A 20,371-nucleotide genomic window follows, 5' to 3' on the forward strand; every position below is an offset into this window, starting at 1 on the left:
AGGAAAACTTTTGATAAAAAAAGATGCAGCTATAACATTCAAACACAGTAAGAAAGGCCTATGTTCAAAAGAAGGGGAAATCTCCGATGAATCGTTTTTAAGGAATATGCGCACGCAGAAGCTCGCTGCATTTTACACATTGGTAAGAATGCCAACACTGAATATACACTCCCGTTCAAAAGTTTGGGGTCACCCCCTCAAAAACATGTCATTTTTTTAGGCCCATATCTCCGCCATTTTGCGTCCGATTTCAAAACCCTAGGTTTCATTCAAAAGATAATAAGTCAAAGAAACTTTGAACATGATTTAAAAGAAACTTTTTCAAAAAATTTTGTATGTAAACTTAACCCAAAGTTGCCAAATTTTCTAAAAAATGAATATAAACTTAAGGCAGTGTCGCTGGAAATTGGGTCGACCAAATTTTAAGATGAGAGCGGTAATATGACCCATTTTCTATTAGCTTTCAACTGCTTTTTACAGAACTTAGCTAAAAAATCTAGAAAAAAAGTTATTAAGTAAATTAATCCTTGATGTCATCGGCCAAAAGTTTGGGGTCGCCCCTCAATATGATGTATCGGCCAAAAGTTTGGGGTCACTTTCGTAAAACATGGTAAAGTAATTTGGTGATATCTTTGTCATCTATAGTTCAATTTTAATTATTTTTGGCTCATTTCAAAGATAATTAACTAAATTTACGTTTGATGTCTTCAACTTAACGTATTTAACGATTTTTGTATATAAAAATGTTATGTAAAGTTAGCACATTTTACCACGCTTCAAAAAATGAGGCAACTTTACGTTAAGTTTTAGTATGTAAATTTCAACAAATATGTGTGGTTCAATGTCTATGCAGTAAGAATCATTCATTTTGTTTCAAATAAGCCAAGAAGAATTAAAATTGAATGAAAGATGACAAAGATATCAACAAATCACTTTTCCATGTTTTACGATAGTGACCCCAAACTTTTGGCCGATACATCATATTGAGGGGTGACCCCAAACTTTTGGTCGATGACATTAAGGATTAATTTACTTAATAACTTTTTTTCTAGATTTTTTAGCTAAGTTCTGTAAAAAGCAGTTGAAAGCTAATAGAAAATGGGTCATATTACCGCTCTCATCTTAAAATTTGGTCGACCCAATTTCCAGCGACACTGCCGTAAGTGTATATTCATTTTTCAGAAAATTTGGCAACTTTGGGTTAAGTTTACATACAAAATTTTTTGAAAAAGTTTCTTTTAAATCATGTTCAAAGTTTCTTTGACTTATTATCTTTTGAATGAAACCTAGGGTTTTGAAATCGGACGCAAATTGGCGGAGATATGGGCCTAAAAATATGACATGTTTTTGAGGGGGTGACCCCAAACTTTTGAACGGGAGTGTATGCAAATACCTCAAAAGAACAGCCTATTTTTAATAGAAGGAAAAATCACTTACGGGAGAGTTATTAGTATGCAGATATTATCATCAAACCTTTCCGTTTGGTCGTTATACTGTACTATTTGCGGCCACAATACTTACTCTTCCATCAGAGATTTTTCCCGCTTTTTTAGAAAGGCTGTTCTTTCGAGGTAAATGCATAGATCATAATTTAACTATTCAACTAGGCTGCCTAGTAAACCTCCTTAGCATTCAAATCATTATAACCCATTCGCCTTAGTGGCATTTGAGGTCTAATATCCTTCGGCATAATGACACAGCACCAACGGGAATGACATTTCGACAAATGCCACTCCGGGGAATAGTATTCCGGAAAATATAATACCTTGTGTAATACCATCTTTTAAATCATTAAACCCTCAGCTCAGATTCTATAGAGTTCATTATTATGCATATTTCAAGTTTTGGAATTTGCCCTGTTTTCAGCCTTTTGTTATTTCAGCCTTTTGTAATTTCAGCCTTTTGTTACATATCCATAGTTTCAGCCTTTTGTATTCAGCCTTATGTGCATTCAGCCTTTTGAAATTCAGCCTTTTGTTACCATCCCCTCTTCTCAGTGATTAGGAGGAAGGGTCTTTTGTACGTTCACTGCTGCGCGCGTTCTCTCTCTCTCTCTCTCAGCTACAGCTGCTCCACCGTCGTTATCAATCGTCCCTCAATACTGGGTGATCGGGAGAGACACGAATCGGCTCCACATCGCTGACGGCCGACACGTTGCCCTCCACGCGGGCGGGAGCAAGCGGGTTCTCCTCAGTCTTAGTGGGAACCGCCTGTTGAACACACGTCCGTGCCGTTGCGTCTCGCGCGCGCGCCAACTGCGATTCAAGAGTGTCTGTTTCATTTTTTTTTCCTTCTTCTTCTTTTGGTGTGTTCTGGTGCGGAGCGCCTATTGCGGTTTTAAATAGCGGTGTCCCCTCTGACGGTGCGGCATTTTTTTTTTATCATTTACAGAAATAGCCGGCGTTCGTTGTCAACAATGGCCGTAGCTAGTCCGTAGTTTATGTGCGTCCCGTGTTCCGTTGTTACGTCGCCGATTGTCACCCCCCAAGTCGTTGTCTCCGCTGCCGTCGTTCGTCGCCACAAGTTGTAGGATAACCTGTTGTACTTTCTGTTTGTCCGTCGTGTATGTGTGCGGTGCGGGCATAATTCGCAGCAGTTCGTCGCGTCGCGCATTTCTCCCGTCCGCGATTCTGTTTTGATCGACCATTTCGCCGGAGGTGCAATACCGTTCCGCTGCGCTGTCGTCGCGGGGTAGTCGTCGCTCGACAACGTGCCCCGACCTTTCGCTTCACTTGTTTTCTGGAAGTGCAAAAAAAAAAAAAATTCAACGCGATGGCGAAACCGTAGGCAGTTCTGTACTAACGACTCACTCTCGGCAGCCGAAGAAGATTTCTGTACAGTGTGGTGTAACCGTGTCAATCGTAGATGTGTGTCCATCGAAGTGTGCGCCGCCAAAATGTCGAAATAATCTACGTACGACCCAGTGTGCCTTGGCTGTGATCGCGCTGAACGATCTGCGTGCTTTCGGGTGCAGCTATAGTAAGAAAATACGCAAATTCCAAACCACTGTGATTGATACTAGTCAAAATAGGTGCCAAAGTGAAACTTAGGGGGGGGGGGGACAACAGCGTCTAACAAGTGCATTGGTGTTGTCATAGCAATACCGATGCCTGCTCGTATCGTGTGCATATGCAGTGCGGAATAATTTTCGAATTAGGTGCATTACTACGCCGCGAGTGCGTCCTGAGCCGCACCACGGAGACGGGTCGACCGAAATCCAGCAAAGTGGAAGCTAAACGGACAATGAGACCAAACAGAACGCTGATCATAAGAAAGTTCAAGCGCAACCGTATCAGAACAGTTCAACACAGGCCTACTTCGGCAATCGGGCTCGATCTAGTAGTGGTTCGAAAGTATCTACTTCGCAAAGTCCCGTAGAACAAAAATATCTTGTGTGTGTCAATTTTCTCAGTGTGCTTTTTCCGTTGGTTTGGATTACCGTGCTCACACCATTATGAGCTACCTTGGCGACTGCAGCAGCAGCAGCACCAGCAGCCAGCATCAACAATCCGCTGGAGATGGTAAAGAAGACAACCAACTACCGCTGCAACCGTCTCCCTCGCCAACGCATCCACAGCAACCAGCGCAACAGCTTCTGCCGCAGCAATCGCAGCAATCACCCCAGAATCATCAACTGCAAAACCGCCTACTGCAGAGCTCGCAGTGGAGCAAAAGCTACGACTCGGTCATCAACTATTGGAACACTACGGGGACGTCGGCTGCGGTGGCCGCGACCGCCGGTTACCAGCAGAACTACGCCGGCGGCTACAGTACCCCCCGCCAATCGTTCCCCCCGACACCGTACTATTACGACCGGCTGGTGACATCGCCACTTTCGGCGTCCTCGACGTCCCCCGGTAGCCCGCCTCCGAGGACACAACAGCCCGCCGTCGCCGCTTCTGCCATGGAAACCGGTCCTCCTCCGCTCCAGCACCAGCCCGAACAGCGATATGCCGCCTCCGGTGAAGCAACGGCAACGGCGGCGGCCCGATCACCATCCGGTAAGCAGGAGGGTGGGGGGTTGCTGTTTTGTTTGCGACACATCCAAGTAGCCCGTTGTTTACTGTGAGGCTTGGCTTTTCGAGACGCTGTAGTCTAAACATGGTGCCCAATTTCGTCCGATAAACAGTATTATTTATATCGATTGGATGCGTGAAGGGACGGGGAAGCATTGTCCCGCTCATATGGTCGCTACTATCAGACGCACAGTGTTTCGAGTGTGATTGTGATTTTATTATTGTCCACGATGTGGATACCAAATTAGTTCGAGGAATTGTGTGGTGTCGTATGTACACTTTGATTTAACACGAAAATCAGCTTTTGAGTGGTGTTCCCGGGGGACTAGTCTCCCAGTTCGACGAACTTATGGCTACGCCTGTTTATATTGATGTGGTCGCTTCAACACCCGAGTAGGCGAAAACATCAAAATAATATCATAATTAGTTATTACTCAGTGAAGTACTGTGTAGATCATACAAGCTATTGGTGTGTTTGACATCTATATATTAAAAAATGAATTTCTGTCTGTCTGTCTGTCTGTCTGACCGTTATGCATTCGGAAACTACTGAACCGATCGGTATGAAATTTTGTATGTGGGTATTTTTGGGGCGCGGACGGTTCTTATTAGCTTGGTGTGAGACCTCTCCGGTCTCTGGAACGGGGGGGGGGCTCCCATATAGATGACTTTGCAGGGGATGTCCCTATTGAAATGTATGTCAAAAAACACAGTAGGCAGGCAGTACGACGTTTGTCGGGACAGCTAGTAAGAGATAACAATCAAAAATAATATCATAAATTGATATGGGGAAGAACATAATAACATCTCATTCAGATATTATAAGGCCAAACTAATATCTGGGCTGTTGTAGAATATCAAACCAACATCACAAAATGAGCTGACAGGACAGATGAATTAGAGTAAAAAAAAAAAGAAATATAGCCACGACCGGAATCGAACCTTTTGCATTATGATCCATGAGCAGTGACTTTAATCACTGCACTACAATCAGCCAAATGACCTTAGACTTTTCGCGTGGAGATGCCTCCTAGAATCTAGTGCAGATTCCCCCTGGAATCTTGTGGAATCTCATGGAGATTCCTCCTGGAATCTTGCGGAGATTCGCCCTGAAATCTCGTAGATTCATCCTGGAATCTCGTGGAGATTCCCTTCGGAATCTTGTGGAGATTCCCTTCGGAATCTCGTGGAGATTCCCTTCGGAATCTCGTGGAGATTCCCTTCGGAATCTCGTGGAGATTCCCTTCGGAATCTCGTGGAGATTCCCTTAGGAATCTCGTGGAGATTCCCTTCGGAATCTCGTGGAGATTCCCTCCGGAATCTCGTGGAGATTCCCTCCGGAATCTCGTGGAGATTCCCTCCGGAATCTCGTGGAGATTCCCTCCGGAATCTCGTGGAGATTCCCTGCGGAATCTCGTGGAGATTCCCTGCGGAATCTCGTGGAGATTCCCTGCGGAATCTCGTGGAGATTCCCTGCGGAATCTCGTGGAGATTCCCTGCGGAATCTCGTGGAGATTCCCTCCGGAATCTCGTGGAGATTCCCTCCGGAATCTCGTGGAGATTCCCTCCGGAATCTCGTGGAGATTCCCTCCGGAATCTCGTGGAGATTCCCTCCGGAATCTCGTGGAGATTCCCTCCGGAATCTCGTGGAGATTCCCTTCGAAATCTCGTGGAGATTCCCTCTGGAATCTCGTGGAGATTCCCTCCGGAATCTCGTGGAGATTCCCTCTGGAATCTCGTGGAGATTCCCTCTGGAATCTCGTGGAGATTCCCTCTGGAATCTCGTGGAGATTCCCTCTGGAATCTCGTGGAGATTCCCTCTGGAATCTCGTGGAGATTCCCTCTGGAATCTCGTGGAGATTCCCTCTGGAATCTCGTGGAGATTCCCTCCGGAATCTCGTGGAGATTCCCTCCGGAATCTCGTGGAGATTCGCTTCGGATTCTCGTGGAGATTCCCTTCGGAATCTCGTGGAGATTCCCTTCGGAATCTTGTGGAGATTCCCTTCGGAATCTCGCGGAAATTCCACCTGGAATGTCGTGGAGATTCCACCTGGAATCTCGAGGAGATTCCACCTGGAATCTCGAGGAGATTCCACCTGGAATCTCGAGGAGATTCCACCTGGAATCTCGAGGAGATTCCACCTGGAATCTCGAGGAGATTCCACCTGGAATCTCGAGGAGATTCCACCTGGAATCTCGAGGAGATTCCACCTGGAATCTCGAGGAGATTCCACCTGGAATCTCGAGGAGATTCCACCTGGAATCTCGAGGAGATTCCACCTGGAATCTCGAGGAGATTCCACCTGGAATCTCGAGGAGATTCCACCTGGAATCTCGTGGAGATTCCACCTGGAATCTCGTGGAGATTCCACCTGGAATCTCGTGGAGATTCCACCTGGAATCTCGTGGAGATTCCACCTGGAATCTCGTGGAGATTCCACCTGGGATCTCGTGGAGATTCCACCTGGAATCTCGTGGAGATTCCACCTGGAATCTCGTGGATATTCCACCTGGAATCTCGTGGAGATTCCACCTGGAATCTCGTGGAGATTCCACCTGGAATCTCGTGGAGATTCAACCTGGAATCTCGTGGAGATTCCACCTGGAATCTCGTGGAGATTCCACCTGGAATCTCGTGGAGATTCCCTCCGGAATCTCGTGGAGATTCCCTTCGAAATCTCGTGGAGATTCCCTCTGGAATCTCGTGGAGATTCCCTCCGGAATCTCGTGGAGATTCCCTCTGGAATCTCGTGGAGATTCCCTCTGGAATCTCGTGGAGATTCCCTCTGGAATCTCGTGGAGATTCCCTCTGGAATCTCGTGGAGATTCCCTCTGGAATCTCGTGGAGATTCCCTCCGGAATCTCGTGGAGATTCCCTCCGGAATCTCGTGGAGATTCGCTTCGGATTCTCGTGGAGATTCCCTTCGGAATCTCGTGGAGATTCCCTTCGGAATCTTGTGGAGATTCCCTTCGGAATCTCGCGGAAATTCCACCTGGAATGTCGTGGAGATTCCACCTGGAATCTCGAGGAGATTCCACCTGGAATCTCGAGGAGATTCCACCTGGAATCTCGAGGAGATTCCACCTGGAATCTCGAGGAGATTCCACCTGGAATCTCGAGGAGATTCCACCTGGAATCTCGAGGAGATTCCACCTGGAATCTCGAGGAGATTCCACCTGGAATCTCGAGGAGATTCCACCTGGAATCTCGAGGAGATTCCACCTGGAATCTCGAGGAGATTCCACCTGGAATCTCGAGGAGATTCCACCTGGAATCTCGAGGAGATTCCACCTGGAATCTCGAGGAGATTCCACCTGGAATCTCGAGGAGATTCCACCTGGAATCTCGAGGAGATTCCACCTGGAATCTCGAGGAGATTCCACCTGGAATCTCGTGGAGATTCCACCTGGAATCTCGTGGAGATTCCACCTGGAATCTCGTGGAGATTCCACCTGGAATCTCGTGGAGATTCCACCTGGGATCTCGTGGAGATTCCACCTGGAATCTCGTGGAGATTCCACCTGGAATCTCGTGGATATTCCACCTGGAATCTCGTGGAGATTCCACCTGGAATCTCGTGGAGATTCCACCTGGAATCTCGTGGAGATTCAACCTGGAATCTCGTGGAGATTCCACCTGGAATCTCGTGGAGATTCCACCTGGAATCTCGTGGAGATTCCACCTGGAATCTCGTGGAGATTCCCTCCGGAATCTCGTGGAGATTCCCTCCGGAATTTCGTGGAGATTCCCTCCGGAATCTCGTGGAGATTCCCTCCGGAATCTCGTGGAGATTCCCTCCGGAATCTCGTGGAGATTCCCTCCGGAGTCTCGTGGAGATTCCCTCCGGAGTCTCGTGGAGATTCCCTCCGGAGTCTCGTGGAGATTCCCTCCGGAGTCTCGTGGAGATTCCCTCCGGAGTCTCGTGGAGATTCCCTCCGGAGTCTCGTGGAGATTCCCTCCGGAGTCTCGTGGAGATTCCCTCCGGAGTCTCGTGGAGATTCCCTCCGGAGTCTCGTGGAGATTCCCTCCGGAGTCTCGTGGAGATTCCCTCCCGAATCTCGTGGAGATTCCCTCCGGAATCTCGTGGAGATTCCCTCCGGAGTCTCGTGGAGATTCCCTCCGGAGTCTCGTGGAGATTCCCTCCGGAGTCTCGTGGAGATTCCCTCCGGAGTCTCGTGGAGATTCCCTCCGGAATCTCGTGGAGATTCCCTCCGGAATCTCGTGGAGATTCCCTCCGGAATCTCGTGGAGATTCCCTCCGGAATCTCGTGGAGATTCCCTCCGGAATCTCGTGGAGATTCCCTCCGGAATCTCGTGGAGATTCCCTCCGGAATCTCGTGGAGATTCCCTCCGGAATCTCGTGGAGATTCCCTCCGGAATCTCGTGGAGATTCCCTCCGGAATCTCGTGGAGATTCCCTCCGGAATCTCGTGGAGATTCCCTCCGGAATCTCGTGGAGATTCCCTCCGGAATCTCGTGGAGATTCCCTCCGGAATCTCGTGGAGATTCCCTCCGGAATCTCGTGGAGATTCCCTTCGGAATCTCGTGGAGATTCCCTTCGGAATCTCGAGGAGATTCCCCCTGGAATCTCGCGAAGATTCCCTTCGGAATCTCGTAGAGATTCCCTTCGGAATCTCGTGGAGATTCCCTCCGGAATCTCGTGGAGATTCCCTCCGGAATCTCGTGGAGATTCCCTCCGGAATCTCGTGGAGATTCCCTCCGGAATCTCGTGGAGATTCCCTCCGGAATCTCGTGGAGCCCCCTCCGGAATCTCGTGGAGATTACCTCCGGAATCTCGTGGAGATCCCCTCCGGAATCTCGTGGAGATTCCCTCCGGAATCTCGTGGAGATTCCCTCCGGAATCTCGTGGAGATTCCCTCCCGAATCTCGTGGAGATTCCCTCCGGAATCTCGTGGAGTCAGTTTTTATTGCCCTTCTTGAGAACTTTCTTTACATTTTACGTTTTTACGTATATCGTGTGGCAGTGACGAAGATATTCTTGTCCAATGAAGTCAAGGCAAATGTCACCGACCGGGACACCCTTAGCATGGCCTTACTAAATAGCTGCGCGTTCTTTCTACGACATAATTAAATGGGATAATTTGAATGTAATATCATGATCATGATCAAATAGAGGAGAAACTTGACAATTTTCCAACGGCAATTTACATTGTATTACTCGTGGAAATTTTCTAGCGAGACGCTCAGAACGTCTTGGGGCAACGTGGTGGTGGCTTCCACCTGAACAATTTTTAAAAGAATCAATTTTGCCTTCCGCCTTTCATCTGCGATTGCCAAACAGGTGTGAGTGTTAGCGTGGTGCATCGATACTCTTTCCTTGCATAATGTATGGAAATTCAAAATGTGGGCCACTGCCAAGTGGCAGCCAGCCAGCCGATAGCCTGCAAGCGCAAGGTGGCCTACACTTTTATGAAAACCATTAAACTCTAAAAATGCAAAAGCTTGCGCCCTGAACGTGTTGGTTTGGATTTCCAGTAGCTGTGGAGAGAGTTTGAGCGAAAAAGATTTATAATAAAAAGGGCGCTGAACGAGCTTGAAGTTAGTATGGGAAAACTAGAACCGAAGGTATGCAGAAATCCCACGAGGCTTGCCGAGTTGAGTAAATACGAAGAAAATGTTGAAAAATCGAGTTTCGCGACGACTTGGAGGAATCCCTGGCGGAAAAAATCCTGTAGGTATTTCTGGAGGGATCCGTCGATGAATTCCTCGAGGAATGCATGGAGGAACTCCTGAAGGAATGCCTGGAGAACTTCCTAGAGAAATGCTTGGAGGAGTACCTGGAGAAATCCATGAAGGAGGAAATCCTGGAAATATTCTTGGTGGAATTCCTGGAGGAGTCCATGGAAGTATTATTGTAAGAATTCCTGGAGGAATTCCTAGAGAAATCCCTGCAGAGATTCTTGGAGGAGTGCCTGGAGACATTTCTGGATCAATTCCTGAAGGAGTGAGTCCCTGAAGGAATGCCTGGATGAATCCAAGGAGGAACGCCAGTAGGAATTTCTGTTAGAAGTCCTGGAGGAATGTCTGGAAGAATTACTAGAGGAATGCCTACAGGAATTGCTAGAGGAATTCCTGGAGGAACTCCTTGAAGAATCACTAGAGAAATTCCAGGAGGAATCCCTGTAGGAATTCCTTGAGCAATTCCTGGAAGAACTCCTGGAGGAATCCCTGCAGGAGTTCTCGGAGGAATCCCTGAGGAATTCCCGGAGAAAACCCTGGACGAACTCCTGGAGAAATCCCTGGAGGCATCCCTGGAATAATTCCTGAAGAAATCCCTGCAGGAATTCCTATATGAATGCCTGGTGGAATCCCGAGAAGATTCCCTAGAAAAATTCCTGGAGGAATCTCTGAAGGAATGCCTAGATGAATCCAAGGAGGAATGCCAGGAGAAATTCCTGGAAGAAGTCCAGGAGGAATGTCTGGAATAATTTCTAGAGAAATGTCCAGTAATCCCTGCAGAAATTCCTATATGAATGCCTGGTGGAATCCCGAGAAGATTCCCTATAGAAATTCCTGGAGGAATCTCTGAAGCAATGCCTAGATGAATCCAAGGAGGAATGCCACGAGAAATTCCTGGAAGAAGTCCAGGAGGAATGTATGGAATAATTTCTAGAGTAATGTCTGCATGAATTGCTTGAGGAATTCCTGGAGGGATTCCTTAAGAAATTCCTTGAATATTCACAAGAGAAATTCCACTTTTGCAATAAAATGGTACAAACAGCGTGGGTTATATGATTTCTTGCCTAATTTGCTGCTGTTTGAGCAAAACTTTGGGTAGCTGTGTTGTTGTATTATTTATTTCTTGCAACTTCAACAACACAGTTACCCAAACTTTTCATCTCTTCATCTTTTCATCAACTGATCATCTCACCATACAAAAATCCAGCTCACTACTTTCAATCTAGTACTTCACTGATTGCGCCCTATTCCTGGAGAAATGCCTGGAGGAATTCCTTGAAGAATCACTAGAGAAATTCCTGGAGGACTCCCTGCAGGAATTCCTGGAGCAATTCCTGGAAGAATATCTGCCGGAATTCTCGGAGGAACCCCTGGACGAATTCCTGGAGAAATCCCTGGAGGAATTCTAGAAGAATTTCTGGAAGAATCCCTAGAGGAATTTCTGGATGAATCCCTGCAGGAATTTCTGGAGGAACCCAATTAAAGAATTCCAGGAGGAATTCCAAGAAGAGTTCTTGGAGGAATCCTTGGAGGATTTTTTTAAATTATCCCTGGAGTGGTTCCCGAAGGAATTTCTGAAACAATTCGTAATGGAATTCCAGGGTAAATCCACGGAGACATTTCAAAGGAATCCCTGGATGACGTTCTGAATTTTTTGGGTCATTTATGCAAATAACGTTATTGTGTATGTCCATTGCTCAAAATATTGGCTTTTGAACCAACCTTAGATGTTTTTGGAGACAAAAGATTTTGATCGTAACAAGCTAGCGAAATAGTGGTTTATTCGTTATTTAGCGGGAATTAATTATTAGAATAGCCTTGATCTGTGTATCCTTTTCTGTCTGTCTGTCTATCTATCTGTAATGCTTGCATGCAAGTTGGTTAAATTTGCATACAAGTATTTACAGGTTAAGAGTGGTATACTAAACTCGATCCATTCAAAACAAGAATATAGCAAGCTAAGATATAATCATAACAAGATTATATCAAATTTTATTAGACTAAACTTGCAAAATCATAACAAAATTATGAGAAGTTCTGTTATATGTTCCAGAACAAATTTGTTACAAGTTTAGTTTTAAATCTCTTGGCTCGAGTGACCAAATAACAAAAATGTTTCAATCTTTTCGCAACAACACAAAAAATCGCATAAATTTTGAAATAATTTTGTTACAAAAAATATAACAAAGATTGTAATAAACGTGTTACGAAATTATGTTAGAGGCAATTATGTTACAATGCACAATATAACAAATGTTGTTATACATCTGTTTGAATAAATGAAACAAGTTTTGTTATAATTTAGTTACTAATATTATAACAAATGTTAATATAATTTTGTTATGGATATTCACATGGAAAAATCCTTATAACAGAATTAAATCAACAATAGTTATTTCTAACAACAGTTGTCAAAATTTTGTTAGGATCTTGTTATGTGCTTCTGATCGGGATAGAGGGTTAGGGTAGAGAGTAGGGTGAAGGGTTGGGTAGAGGAATAGGGTAAACTAGAGAGTAGGGTAGAGGGTAGAATAGAAGGTAGGGTAGAAGTTAGAAGGTAGAAGGTAGGGTAAAATGTAGGGTAGAGGGTTAGGGTAGAAGGTATGATAGAGGGTTAGGGTAGAGGGTATGGAAAAGGGTTAGGGTAGATGATGGGGTAGATGGTAGAGTAGAGGGTTAGGGTAGAGAGAAAGGTAGAGGGTTAGGGTCAGGATAGAGGGGAGGATAGAGTATAGGGTAGAGAGTTAGCGAAGGACGACATGAGATGAGATGAGAAATGAGAGATGAGATGAGATGAGAGATGAGACGAGATGAGATGAGATGAGAGATGAGATGAGATGACAGATTAGATGAGATGAGAGATGAGATGAGATGAGAGATGATATGAGAGATGAGAGGAGATGAGAGATGATAGGAGATGAGAGATGAGATGAGATGACAGATTAGATGAGATGAGAGATGAGATGAGATGAGATGACAGATTAGATGAGATGAGAGATGAGATGAGATGAGAGATGATATGAGAGATGAGAGGAGATGAGAGATGATAGGAGATGAGAGATGAGATGAGAGATGAGAGATGAGATGAGAGATGAGATAAGAGATGAGATGAGATGAGTGATGAGATGAGAGATGATATGAGAGATGAGAGGAGATGAGAGATGAGATGAGAAGTGAGATGAGAGATGAGATGAGAGATGAAAAGAGGAATGAGATGAGAGATGAGATAAGAGATGAGATGATATATGAAATGAGAGATGAGGTGAAAGATGCGATGAGAGATGAGATGAGGGGAGAGATGAGACGAGAGACGAGATGAGAGATACGAGATGAGAGATGAGATGAGGGGAGAGATGAGACGAGAGATGAGATGAGAGATACGAGATGAGATGAGATCAGAGATGAGATCTGGTTTAGGACATATCCCCGTTAAAATATATTTCCACTCATTTCCATAGTTGCGAGAAATTCATTTGGTCTTCGGATAAAAAGATTATCAATACTCTAATTTCGAGATATTCGATCGTTTGAACCTTGGTAAGAACTACTTCATTTTCATCTTCATATATTTTATAACTCGAGTGTCCCGCGGATATCGAACAAAATTCCGAAGGAATTGCCGAAATAGTTTCAAAAAAAAAAAATTCAAGAAAACCAAAAAAAACTTATGAAGTTTAGGATCTAATCCAATAACAATTGCTGACAGGATTTCCGAAAAATTTGCCAAAGAAACTCCGCCCAATGCATTATTCGTAACTTTTTTTGTTGTGCCATTTTGGTTTCACCTTAAGCTTTTTTTTTTTTGTTTTAAATACTTCGTTTCTGCAAAATATTTAAAGTCAAGAAGTTTGATTACGATAAGTTAATTAACAAAAGAGATAAACCCTTATAATCTGAACGTACGATTTGCATATTCAGAATCAGACTGAAAAAATCATAACTTTGTTATTTCTGGACCGATTTTGATCATCGACGTCCCAAAAGAACCGGCTAAATCTCTAGTTTCGATACGTGAACCAAAATTTTAAATTGGCCATTTGGTTCCGGAGTTGTTCCGGGACGTACTGGGGTATGTTTTTGGCCAGGCAACGGGACACTTTCGTTGGGTTTCCAAAACTCAGCATGCGACCTATCAATCTTCATGATTTTGCAAAACAAGATCTAAGGAGGTCATTTCGCAGATTTTTGGCCACATTGGACACGTTCCGGGATGTTCCGGGGACCTGGTTCTTCCGTGAAAATGCCACTTTTATGTTTCTTCTGAATCCCAGCATGCGTCATATCTATCATTAGGATTTCGCAAAATAAGATCGAAGGAAGACATTTCGCAGAATTTTGGCCACGTTGGATACGTTCCGGAATGTACCGGGAACCTGGTTCGTCGGTGATGGCCACTTTTATGTCCACGAGGAATTCTTGGAGAAATGTCTGGAGGAATTTCTGGTGGATGTTCCTGGAAGAATCTCTGGAAGAATCCCAGGAGGGTTTTTGGAAGAATCTCTGGAGGATTTCCTGAAGGAATCTCTGGAGGTATTGCTGGAGAAATTTCTGAAGGAATTTCGGGAGAAATTCCTAAAGGAATCCCTGAAGGAAATCCTTGAAGAACCAATGGAGGATTTCCAGGAGGGATCGCTGGAGGAACTCCTTGAGGAATCAATGAGGATTTCCAGAATGAATTACTTGAAGAACCAATGGAGGTTCCTGGAGAGATCCCTGGAGGAATTCCTGGAAGAATCTCTGGAAGAATCCTGGAGAATTTTTGGAAGAATCTCTGGAGGGTTTTCCGAAGAAATCCTCCAGGGATTCCTGCAGGAATTTCTCCAGGGATTCCTTCAGGAATTTCTTCAGGAATTCCTCCAGAGATTCCTCTAGGAATTGCTCCAGAAATTTCTTCAGGAAATCCTCCAGAGATTCTTTCAACAATTCTTCCTAGGATTCCTCCAGAGATTCTTCCAGGAGCAAGTATCAGGAATTCCTCCAAGAATTCCTCCAGGAGTTGCTCCAGAGATTTTTCCAGGAATTCCCCCAGGGATTCCTCCAGGAATTCCTCAGGGATTCCTCCTGGAGTTCCTCCAGAGTTTTCTTCAGGAACTTCCATTGGTTCATCAAGGAAGTCATCCTAGAATTCCTCAGGGATTCTTCCAGAAATTTCTCCAGGAACCCCTGGATTCTTCCAGGGATTCCTGCAGGAATTTCTTCAGGAATTCCTTCGGGATTTTTTTCAGAAATTCCTCCAGAGATTCCGCCAGGAATACCTCCAGGGATTCCTTCAAGAAATTGTCCAGAGATTCTTTCTAAAATTTTATTTTTTATTCTTCAATCACTTAGCCTAATTTACAGCTCTGCAGTCCACTAGGGCACTGCATGAGCGATTCCAATTGGCGGCTGCACTTACACTTTGTACAGCGCCTAAATGTATTCTATTCTTATTCTACTATATCGAACTGGTTGCGTTTGCACTGCTGTCACTTTTCTACCCTGTCCATGGTAGAATGATGAGCACGAGGATGTTGATGTGTGGCTCTTGTTCCTTTTCCAGTCCGATTGGGGGTCCATTATGAGTTGCCGTTAGCCGATATCCAAGTTTCCGGGTCCGTTAGAACATATGCGCAGAGGAGGGTCAGGTGTCAACCGCTCTCGGGGGGAAGAGCAACTGACGAAAAATTGCAAGTGCCGGGGCTGGGATCGAACCCATGACCATCCACTTATGAAATGAACGTATAGCCACTACGCCACGGGCCCCGGCTTCCTAAAATTCCTTCTGGGATTCTTCCAGAGATTCCTACAGGAACATCCAACAGGAATTCCTCCAGAGATTTCTCCAGGAAATCTTCCAGGGGTTACTCCAAGAATTCCTCAGGAATTCCTCCAGGAGTGGCTCCACAGATTTCTCCAGGAACCTCCATGGGTTCTTCAAGGAATTTATCCTGGAATTCCTCAGGGATTCCTCCAGGAGTTCCTCCAGGAACCTCCATTGGTTCCTCAAGGAATTCCTCCAGGGATTTCTTCAGGGATTCCTGCAGAAATTTCTTCAGGAATTCTTCCAGAGATTCCTCCAGCAATACCTCCAGAAATTCCTCCAGGAATACCTCCAGAGATGCCTTCAAGAATTTCTATTCTCCCAAAAATTCCTCCTGAGATTCTTCCAGAGATTCCTCCAGGAACATCCATCAGGAATTCCTCCAGAGATATCTCCAAGAATTCCTCCAGGGATCCCTCCAGGAATTCCGCAGAGATTCTTCCAGGAGTTCCTCCAGAGATTTCTCCAAGAACTTCCATTGGATCTTCAAAGAATTCCTCCAGGAATTATTGCGGGAATTTCAGGAGATTCCTTCAGAAAATCCTACAGAGATTCTTCCGAAAACTCCTCCTGTGATTCTTCCAGCGATTTCTTTTGGAGCATCTACCAGAGATTTCTCCAGGAATTCCTCCAAGGGTTCCTCAGGGATTTCTCCAGGAGGTCCGCCATTGGTTCTTCATCGAATTCTTCCATAGATTCCTTCAGAAATTTCTTCAGGAATTCTTCCAGAAATTCCTCCTGGAATACCTCCAGAGATTCCTCCAGGAATACCTGCAGAGAATTCTCCAGGAATACCTCCAGAGACTCCTTCAGGAAATCCTCCAGAGATTCTCCGAAAAATTCCTCCTGAGATTCTTCCAGAGATTCCTCTAGAAACATCCACCAGGAATTCATGCAGAGATTTCTCCAAGCTGATTGTGGAAACGACCGACGGATTGGCAGAGTTATCCCTCTATGACTGGTTTTTCGGTCCAGATAAATTATAAGCGGGGTGATACTATTTCATCTGACGTTTCGACCCTTGGTTTGGGTCTTCTTCAGGGAAGTTATAGGGATACCAGTTCAGTCTAAACGTCGTATATCTCACGTTCTGGACTTAGAAGGATACTATCTTCGGCAAAGTTGCTCAGAAGACTACGAGCTTTCTCATAGAAAACAATTTAGTTCAGGAATCACTCACTGCGTGGCGCTAGTGTTCTTAGGAGCTTCCAGTTCAGTCTAAACGTCGTATATCTCACGTTCTGGACCACTTAGAAGGATACTGTCTTCGGCAAAGTTGCTCAGAAGACTACGAGCTTTCGCTTGGAAAATGATTTAGTTCGCAAATCACTCACTGCGTGGCGCTAGTGTTCTTAGGAACTTCCAGTTCAGTCTAAACGTCGTATATCTCACGTTCTGGACCACTTAGAAGGATACTGTCTTCGCCAAAGTTGCTCAGAAGACTACGAGCTTTCTCATAGAAAACAATTTAGTTCAGGAATCACTCACTGCGTGGCGCTAGTGTTCTTAGGAGCTTCCAGTTCAGTCTAAACGTCGTATATCTCACGTTCTGGGCCACTTAGAAGGATACTGTCTTCGCCAAAGTTGCTCAGAAGACTACGAGCTTTCTCATAGAAAACCATTTAGTTCAGGAATCACTCACTGCGTGGCGCTAGTGTTCTTAGGAGCTTCCAGTTCAGTCTAAACGTCGTATATCTCACGTTCTGGACCACTTAGAAGGATACTGTCTTCGCCAAAGTTTCTCAGAAGACTACGAGCTTTCTCATAGAAAACCATTTAGTTCAGGAATCACTCACTGCGTGGCGCTAGTGTTCTTAAGAGCTTCCAGTTCAGTCTAAACGTCGTATATCTCACGTTCTGGACCACTTAGAAGGATACTGTCTTCGGCAAAGTTGCTCAGAAGACTAAGAGCTTTCGCTTGGAAAATGATTTAGTTCGCAAATCACTCACTGCGTGGCGCTAGTGTTCTTAGGAGCTTCCAGTTCATTCTAAACGTCGTATATCTCACGTTCTGGACCACTTAGAAGGATACTGTCTTCGCCAAAGTTTCTCAGAAGACTACGAGCTTTCTCATAGAAAACCATTTAGTTCAGGAATCACTCACTGCGTGGCGCTAGTGTTCTTAAGAGCTTCCAGTTCAGTCTAAACGTCGTATATCTCACGTTCTGGCTGGACCACTTAGAAGGATACTGTCTTTGGCAAAGTTGCTCAGAAGACTAAGAGCGTTCGCATAGGAAACAATTTACTTCGCAAATCACTCACTGCGTGGCGCTAGTGTTCTTAGGAGCTTCCAGTTCAGTCTAAACGTCGTATATCTCACGTTCTGAACCACTTAGAAGGATACTGTCTTCGGCAAAGTTGCTCAGAAGACGAAGAGCGTTCGCATAGGAAACAATTTACTTCGCGAATCACTCACTGCGTGGCGCTAGTGTTCTTAGGAGCTTCCAGTTCAGTCTAAACGTCGCATATCTCACGTTCTGGACCACTTAGAAGGATACTGTCTTCGGCAAAGTTGCTCAGAAGACTAAGAGCGTTCGCATAGGAAACAATTTGGTTCGCGAATCACTCACTGCGTGGCGCTAGTGTTCTTAGGAGCTTCCAGTTCAGTCTAAACGTTGTATATCTCACGTTCTGGACCACTTAGAAGGATACTGTCTTCGGCAAAGTTGCTCAGAAGACTAAGAGCGTTCGCACAGGAAACAATTTACTTCGCAAATCACTCACTGCGTGGCGCTAGTGATCTTAGGAGCTTCCAGTTCAGTCTAAACGTCGTATATCTCGTGTTCTGGACCACTTAGAAGGATACTGTCTTCGGCAAAGTTGCTCAGAAGACTAAGAGCGTTCGCATAGGAAACAATTTGGTTCGCGAATCACTCACTGCGTGGCGCTAGTGTTCTTAGGAGCTTCCAGTTCAGTCTAAACGTCGTATATCTCGTGTTCTGGACCACTTAGAAGGATACTGTCTTCGGCAAAGTTGCTCAGAAGACTAAGAGCGTTCGCATAGGAAACAATTTACTTCGCAAATCACTCACTGCGTGGCGCTAGTGATCTTAGGAGCTTCCAGTTCAGTCTAAACGTCGTATATCTCACGTTCTGGACCACTTAGAAGGATACTGTCTTCGGCAAAGTTGCTCAGAAGACTAAGAGCGTTCGCATAGGAAACAATTTACTTCGCAAATCACTCACTGCGTGGCGCTAGTGTTCTCAGGAGCTTCCAGTTCAGTCTAAACGTCGTATATCTCACGTTCTGGACCACTTAGAAGGATACTGTCTTCGGCAAAGTTGCTCAGAAGACTAAGAGCGTTCGCATAGGAAACAATTTACTTCGCAAATCACTCACTGCGTGGCGCTAGTGATCTTAGGAGCTTCCAGTTCAGTCTAAACGTCGTATATCTCACGTTCTGGACCACTTAGAAGGATACTGTCTTCGGCAAAGTTGCTCAGAAGACTAAGAGCGTTCGCATAGGAAACAATTTACTTCGCAAATCACTCACTGCGTGGCGCTAGTGTTCTCAGGAGCTTCCAGTTCAGTCTAAACGTCGTATATCTCACGTTCTGGACCACTTAGAAGGATACTGTCTTCGCCAAAGTTGCTCAGAAGACTAAGAGCGTTCGCATAGGAAACAATTTACTTCGCAAATCACTCACTGCGTGGCGCTAGTGATCTTAGGAGCTTCCAGTTCAGTCTAAACGTCGTATATCTCACGTTCTGGACCACTTAGAAGGATACTGTCTTCGGCAAAGTTGCTCAGAAGACTAAGAGCGTTCGCATAGGAAACAATTTGGTTCGCGAATCACTCACTGCGTGGCGCTAGTGTTCTTAGGAGCTTCCAGTTCAGTCTAAACGTTGTATATCTCACGTTCTGGACCACTTAGAAGGATACTGTCTTCGGCAAAGTTGCTCAGAAGACTAAGAGCGTTCGCACAGGAAACAATTTACTTCGCAAATCACTCACTGCGTGGCGCTAGTGATCTTAGGAGCTTCCAGTTCAGTCTAAACGTCGTATATCTCGTGTTCTGGACCACTTAGAAGGATACTGTCTTCGGCAAAGTTGCTCAGAAGACTAAGAGCGTTCGCATAGGAAACAATTTGGTTCGCGAATCACTCACTGCGTGGCGCTAGTGTTCTTAGGAGCTTCCAGTTCAGTCTAAACGTTGTATATCTCACGTTCTGGACCACTTAGAAGGATACTGTCTTCGGCAAAGCTGCTCAGAAGACTAAGAGCGTTCGCATAGGAAACAATTTACTTCGCAAATCACTCACTGCGTGGCGCTAGTGTTCTTAGGAGCTTCCAGTTCAGTCTAAACGTTGTATATCTCACGTTCTGGACCACTTAGAAGGATACTGTCTTCGGCAAAGCTGCTCAGAAGACTAAGAGCGTTCGCATAGGAAACAATTTACTTCGCAAATCACTCACTGCGTGGCGCTAGTGTTCTTAGGAGCTTCCAGTTCAGTCTAAACGTCGTATATCTCACGTTCTGGACCACTTAGAAGGATACTGTCTTCGCCAAAGTTGCTCAGAAGACTACGAGCTTTCTCATAGAAAACAATTTAGTTCAGGAATCACTCACTGCGTGGCGCTAGTGTTCTTAGGAGCTTCCAGTTCAGTCTAAACGTCGTATATCTCACATTCTGGACCACTTAGAAGGATACTATCTTCGGCAAAGTTGCTCAGAAGACTAAAAGATCTCGCATAGGAAACAATTTGGTTCGAGAATCACTCACTGCGTGGCGCTAGTGTTCTTAGGAGCTTCCAGTTCAGTCTAAACGTCGTATATCTCACGTTCTGGACCACTTAGAAGGATACTGTCTTCGGCATAGTTGCTCAGAAGACTACGAGCTTTCTCATAGAAAA

The 20,371-nt window shown here is 45.1% G+C and overlaps 1 protein-coding gene across 10 annotated transcripts in view; it reads left to right on the forward strand.

Moving 5' to 3' along the window:
* Nucleotides 1-20,371, forward strand: part of LOC109412265 (nuclear factor of activated T-cells 5) — a 379,626-nt gene that overhangs the window by 66,045 nt on the left and 293,210 nt on the right. For 6 of the 10 annotated variants that reach the window (XM_029855644.2, XM_029855641.2, XM_062844139.1 and 3 more), the window contains exon 1: nt 2,209-4,001. The exons of 1 other annotated variant lie outside the window; for it this stretch is intronic. In XM_029855644.2, coding sequence (XP_029711504.2) covers nt 3,455-4,001 — 547 coding nt within the window. In that variant the 5' untranslated portion in view covers nt 2,209-3,454. Of the gene's footprint in view, nt 1-2,203; nt 4,002-20,371 lie in introns of those variants that run through there. 3 more of the 10 variants (XM_062844137.1, XM_062844136.1, XM_062844135.1) reach the window with 3 other exon arrangements.

This window comes from Aedes albopictus, chromosome 1 (genome assembly GCF_035046485.1).
Source record: "Aedes albopictus strain Foshan chromosome 1, AalbF5, whole genome shotgun sequence".
Classification (NCBI taxonomy): Eukaryota; Metazoa; Arthropoda; class Insecta; order Diptera; family Culicidae; genus Aedes; species Aedes albopictus.